Source organism: Papaver somniferum, chromosome 2 (genome assembly GCF_003573695.1).
Source record: "Papaver somniferum cultivar HN1 chromosome 2, ASM357369v1, whole genome shotgun sequence".
Classification (NCBI taxonomy): domain Eukaryota; kingdom Viridiplantae; phylum Streptophyta; class Magnoliopsida; order Ranunculales; family Papaveraceae; genus Papaver; species Papaver somniferum.
In genome coordinates, this window is record NC_039359.1 from 42,508,940 (window position 1) to 42,516,180 (window position 7,241).

At 38.3% G+C, this 7,241-nt stretch overlaps 1 protein-coding gene across 1 annotated transcript; it reads right to left on the minus strand.

Moving 5' to 3' along the window:
- Positions 1-3,042: 3,042 nt before the first annotated feature.
- Positions 3,043-4,893, minus strand: LOC113350890. The gene has a single exon (XM_026594994.1). It carries the CDS (start codon positions 4,891-4,893, stop codon positions 3,043-3,045), a length of 1,851 nt encoding a protein of 616 aa, XP_026450779.1.
- Positions 4,894-7,241: the final 2,348 nt, after the last annotated feature.

Consider the following 7,241-nt stretch of genomic DNA (forward strand, 5'->3'; position numbering starts at 1 on the left):
AGTGAATCTTAAATAAGAAGAAAAGATCCTCAAGCATAAAAAAATAGGTGCAATCAAAGTTTCAACAACCGTTAGTCAATCAAATCAATCGAAAACTAATAACACTGCAATTATCTAGTTTCCCACCAACGGTACTCGTAGAGCTTCTTGATCCCACAAAAATCTTTAAACAAGCGTTCATAAGAGATTTCACCTAATTAGGATACTTTCCTCTCTGAATAGACGGCTCCACCAGAAACAACAAGAATTTAAGTTTGCCCGACTCTTTGCATAGTTTTCTACAAATGCAATCTTAGATATTTATAGACCAAGGATGTTTAGACACCAAGGAATTTACGAAAATGGAGATATTCTCAAGATTCACAATGAATGTCAAAATTCGGTTTTCCTAATTCCAATAAATGTGTACTGTTCTAGTACAATTGAGGATGGATTGGAACTGATATGAATCGGAAATAGAACGGAATCTAAGTAACTTTGGCGAAGCAGTCAACTACAACTTCATTAATTCATAACTTACCCCAAAATAGGGTTCTTCCTACAACTTAAATGCAACTAGGGATGAAAGGAAAAACTTAAGGAAGGAATCAATCGTAGCCGGACACATGTCCATAATCCACTAGGCAACAATTACCAAATATTATTTAGGCAGACACTCGATTATTAAGGGCACCTGAGACTCTCATCACTAACCAACTAATATAAGGGCAGCCATATCAGAAGTCACATGACAATCAACCCCCTATCAAATGCATCCTTGTCCTCAAGGATGAGTAAATGGGTTTCACATTGTCTTTGATTGCACAGCAGTACCCTATTGAGTTGATCAACACATGTGGATGCAAGGTGCATGAGCTTGATGACATTTCTTCGTTTATACTTCCACTTTTCAAGAATATGCAAGTGAGAACCAATGATGACAACTGACGTGAAGTCCATGTTGATCCACGTTAGAGTACTTGCACTCCAGACGCCCATAAGAAGCATACTAATTTCCCGATGCAATGAGACCAGCAACATGAGCACATAGAAGTCTTGAATCACCAGGAGTATGAATTGAACTAATAGTAATCCCCGAGAAAACTCCAACTGGATGCAACCTTGAACTGGTGGAGATACCTGCCACAATAGCCGACAAAAGCATAAAGATGTCGTTTGAGCATGACTTGAAGATAAAATACCAATTATGGCAGCATTCCCTTTTATGATACTCAATAAACTTGCCGAGGATAGATTTCTCCTCATAATAGTAACTGCAATTAGACTGGGGAATGTATCTTGGTAAAACAAATAGCTCCTAGGATTCCAGTTTCCAGCAAGGCACCCCATTGAGATAAAACTCTAACCAACATTTGTTAGCCGCCGCCAACCAGCTGAAACCCATCTAAATTATTCCACCTGAGGTATCCTACCCAGAGAAACACAGTTAGAATCATTTCAACTTCCTCTAAAAAAGAAAAACTTCCATAGACCCCAGGTGCATGTGGTGAGGAGTGCGAAAAGAGACTCATTCTGAAAATCTTGACATAACTTCTGAACAACGTGCCTTCTACACCACTGTCCATTCTGTTGCAGAAATGAACTGTTACACCCCAGACTATAGTTATTACAGAACAATGCTTTGTATATGCAGTCTGCAATGTCTTGGAAGCTGGCAAAAAGGTTGCTTCTAATATTTCTCGACCATTTGCTGTATCTGTTGCTGAAGGGTAGATATTAAATGGTACCACATGTAACTTCCACTTAAGGTGTTGCTTGAGATTAGATGTCCCCATAAGCTGCTCAACAATCTTAGAACGAGGCCACACTACATCTGTGATTTCCACCCCTTTTACAAGAAACTCTTCGCAGTGAGAACAACATTTCTTACTACCACGTACTGTAGAGCTAGGTTCTTATGATAGCCAAGTGAAAAACCAAGTGAAAACCCTACCACGTGTCATACTCCACAACTGAAATTAAGCCAGCATAATCCGATCTCCTGCTACAAAGACTGATGACCCAACTTGCTGGTACTGAGAGCAAGAAACACAGTAGGTCGCTTGGGAATAACCTGAGATGTATGTAAACCACCTACCATCTGGAAGAGTAGAGCATCACAGAAACTGCATCCACTACTATGATGTAGTTGGTCGAATAATTCTCTCGCAGTACTAGCTGCATGATGACCTGCCACTTGAAGTAGCAACCTAGACCATAGAACTGTACCATGTTGTAATCTTTTATACAATAACTTGCAAACAGCACCGGTCTCAACCAAAATAATTGCAATCGATCCTTTCAATTCATGAATGCTAAGGGAGTGCCTGCTCATCAGTTTAATGGTCAAACTCGCATTTGAAGCATTCCTTAAACCTGTAGAGTACCATTTGTATTTCCATCTCAAAAAGTCCATTAACATATGTAAGTATATAACTTGGATCTTAGAATTCCCAACACGACAAGACTTGTGCAGATAACTCTAACTCGAATGCGCAACTGTCATCAGAACTCCCTCTTGAATCGGAAACCTCCAAAATATTTCAAAAGTAGGTAATGTAGTGTGCTGAAAAGTATCAATTCTTGCAAGAATTAAACGAGTGCTAACATTTGTGTGAACTGAGAATTTCCCAAACTCATTCGAAAGAATCTGGAGCACATTGCCGTCTTGTCTATCAAGTAAAACTTTGAATAGTTTCACCTGAAAGAACCTTGCAGAAGTATGCAGGAGCATATTATCTTCCCTTTTATTCAAACCTCGCAGTGGAATACAACAAGAATATGCAAGAGCACTAGCTGAATTCAAAACTCTAATCATTTGGAAAGATAACTCATCTGCTGGTATGTAAACTCCCTCACTCTTGACGACAAAATGTAAGCACAAAAAATGAACTGCCATCACTTCAAACAACTCACATGGTAGCTGTAAGAATAAAATTTCTGCTCCTTTCCTACCAAGCACTTTTTCTTTACTCGGTCAATAAAATTAAAATAACAAGAAAAAAACTGTACATGGGCTAGGCCAGACTAGAAGCTAGCCGTGAGGCCATCCCCTCATCTGGTCTATTTAAAGCGATAATAAACTACGCCAGGCCATTCTACGGATAGAATAAAGCCTGGCCTCCCCTCATAAAACTCAAAGATATCTTCAGCCAGCAAACATGCTTGCTTGGACAAAGCATCAACCGAAAAATTAGCTTCTCTATAACTATGAACATAACGAATATTTTTGTAAAAATTCTTCGCAAGACTCCATTTCGGCATTAACTCCCACGACAAGACACCATTATGAGAAGATTGAATGCAACTCATCGAATCCGACTGCACGTAAATATTCCTCACATTCCACCTCTTGGATAGCATCATGCCATAAATTATAGCACACACTTCCGCATAATAATTAGTTTGCCAGCCAAGGCCAACCCAAAGAACACTAAGCACTGCAACATTTGCATCACGAAAAGTAACGCCAGCACCCGCTTGGTCTGGATTTCTGAGAGAAGCACCATCACAAAAAATCATAATTTTACATGGATCAGGAGGATCCCAACTAACCTCGATTGGAGCAGAAACTCTGCATGATCTGTGTTGCACCTTGAAATAGTTCAGGATACGTAACTCATCCATATTGTTATACATATGGCTCTTCATTCTGATTGAGTTATCACGAATTACTTGATAAACTCGTCCTTTAAAACCAAGCCACTGCACCAGAGCATCTTCAAAAAATACTTTATTCCTCAATTTCCAAAGTTCCGTGACAATTGCAAGATTAGCAACTAACCACAGATCTTTTATCATCCTGCTTCGACCTTTAGCAGCCTTGTAAGAGGCCACCAATTCTTCATTTGGCTGCAGGTTAAAAATATTAGTCTCCCAAGCCCAAATTCTCCTAGCAAACCTGCAATGCCAAGTAATATGGCTAATAGACTCGCCATTCTCCCTACACAGACGACACATTGTAGGCATACTCCTACCAGTCTTCTTGATAATATTATCTTCACTTGCGCAACATTGTTTATCCCAAATCTTCCAATATTGTACACTCAAAGTAGGATGCACAACAGGCCTAGAAAACAAAGCAGCACAAGGCTGCACCTCAAAAGGCGTTCTAGTAGCAGCCTTTGCAGACTTAACTGAAAAAACACCTTTGCGATCCAAATCCAAAATCTTGTAATCTTTACCACAAGCAGTAAGGGGCATATTTTCAACATCAATATTGCACCGAATCATCAAGTCCTTCGTTTTTTGAGGAATGACCCATGCACCATCAACAATAATATCACTAACCTTAGCCTTAAAATCATTAAGGCCCTTAGAAATAATACCCATTCTCTTCGCAATCGAAAAATTACCACACCAATTATCAAAGAATAAGGAAGTATTAGCGCCATTACCTATAGATCGAGTATGCTTTTGCAAAAAATTGTAAACCAACCGAATTCCCGGGAAAACCGAAGAACCAAGTTTATGATCGATCAAATTACCATTTATTTTGAAATATTTGGCTATCAAGAATCGATCCCAAACCTTGTTCGAGTCCCGAATAGTAACCCATAACTTCATAAGCATGGCCTTGTTGACATCCAACAACTTCTTAGTGCCTAGGCCTCCTTCACACCTTGAACAACACATGTTATCATATAGAACCGTAAAATACTTACATTTCTCAGCATCACCAGACCAAAGAATATTTTTAATGGCCCTCTCTACCTGCTTAATAATGTTACATGGCCATTTGTATACAGCCATAGAATGAATAACATATCTTGAAATGACAGATCTAATCAGAACAAGTCTATCTTGAAAAGATAGAAACTTACCCTTCCAACCGGCTAACTTGTCCATAATCTTCCCCAGTATATGCCTAACATGAATGTGGCGAACTATTCCCGGGTTCAGTTGTATTCCCATATATCTATCCGGAAATAAAGCTCTTTCCATGCCCAAATAATTTTTAATAGCAATAGCCCATGAATCCCTGTCGCCACCAAAATAAAATTTACTCTTTGCGTAATTTACGCATTAGCCAGATGCCTCTTGGTACATATCGAGCAAATTCCTCAAATTTTGCAAGCTAAGAAGATTACCCTTGCAGAAAACAAGAATATCATCGGCAAAAAGAAGGTGAGTAGGCGCAACACCTTTTTTTGAAACCATAATATGCATGCTTCGTCTTGCAAACAACTTAGAGAGATTACGACTTAAAATATCTTAAATGAGCACAAAAATCAAATGCAAAATAGGATCACCTTGGCGCAAACCTCTAGTAATGCTGAAAAAACCTTCAGGGCTACCATTAATCATAACAGAAATCTTAGCTGAATGAAGAATGTTAAGAATCCAGAAAAACCAATTCTCAGAAAAACCGTACTGACGAAAAACCTCAGCTATAAAATCCCAGCTAACCGTATCAAAAGCTTGAGCAATATCCAACTTCAGGCCTACATTTCCATGTTTCCTTGGCGTATTTATTTCATTAATTAGCTCAGACGCCAGGGCTATATTCTCATGAATGTTCCTCCCCTTCATAAAAGCGACCTGTTCTTCAGAAATTAACTTGTTCAAAACCGTACCCAATCTAGTAGCCAAAATTTTTGTAATGATTTTGAAGAAAAAAATACTCAAACCAATTGGCATGTAATCCTTAATAACATCAGATTTGTTATTCTTAGGGATGAGAACTATAAAACTCGAGTTAATGCCATCGGGAATTTTCCGCATTGCCCAACAGTTTCCTACCAAGCACTTGAATAGACCATTTATATGCCTGCTTAATGCTCATCACTCTAACCAATAAGAGAAACAAAAATCGATTTATTGAGAATTCAACGACCAAATTCCATGCACCTTCAATCTCAACTACATAAAGCATTCCAAGACTCAAAGAATTCAGAAACTGAAATTCAGATGGATACCCATGACTTGGAAACATCTAACAAATCAAACCCTCATTGTACCTTGCCAGTAATACGGACCCAAGCCGAGCATCACACAAGAGAAATTGTATCAAAATATCCTTCAGAATCACCAACAAAAGAAGATAACCCTTTAATAATCTCAATTTCTTTTCCGCGATCAAAAACTCTACCCAGTTAAGCTGCAAGAAATAATAATCCCTACTACAACTATAAAGCATTTTATGAAATATACACCAAGCAGTAGTGATAAAACCGACATTAGCTAGCATACAACCGATTGAATCATTAAACATCCTACCTGATTCATACCCACTGTTATAATTAATCTTTTGAACAATTTCATTATAGAACCTACCCAAAAATTGCAAATCGACATTTCCTAATATAAAATTGATTTTCACTTTATATTTTCCACGATCAAATAAGCTACGAGAATCATCAAGGAGAAGAGAAAAATGATTCTTACCAATTAGGTTACTGTGACGAAAGACCAATTCCTTCGAGCATTCAAGTTCCTCACAATTACCCTCATCAATTTTAACCTGACATATCTTGACGTTTGTAGCGGTCTTTGCAGCTTCATCAAATTGGGAATTGACACTATCAATTGAATCCTCTTTATCAGCGCCGGTAGAAATCGATCGAACGTTCTGAGATTCAACATGAGTGTGAACTGGAGAAACAGAACTTAACGGAATTGAAGTAGGAGTTTATTTTGCCTCTTCAGATGTATCAACACACAAATCTTGAGCAACAGATTCACTGATTAGGTCGGAAAGTCCAGTCGATTTAGTAGAATCTCCTTCATCATATGAGAACCCACCACCATGATTAGACTTAGAAGTAATTCTGAAATCTCCTTCTGCACGATTGCAGGTCTTCTGGCCAAAATGTTTCTCGAACGCAGTGTCGATTACAAGCTTGAAATGACTCTTGAGATCCTGTAATTCCTCATTTGTTAACAACAACCTGTTTCTTTGAAAATAAATATTATCATCTGGCCTAATGATTGCATTGAATGCCTCCATGGATCGAATGAATCTGATACCACTTGTATTGTTCTAGTACATTTGAGGATGGATTGGAACTGAAATGAATCGGAAATAAAATGGAATCTAAGTAACTCTTCCGAAGCATCCAACTACAACTTTATTAATTCATAACTTACCCCAAAATAGGGTTCTTCTTACAACTTAAATGCAACTAGGGATGAAAGGAAAACCTTAAGGAAGGAATCAATCCTAGCCGGACACATGTCCATAATCCACTAGGAAACAATGACCAAATATTATTTAGACAGACACTCGATGATTAAGGGCACCTGAGACTCTCATCACTAAC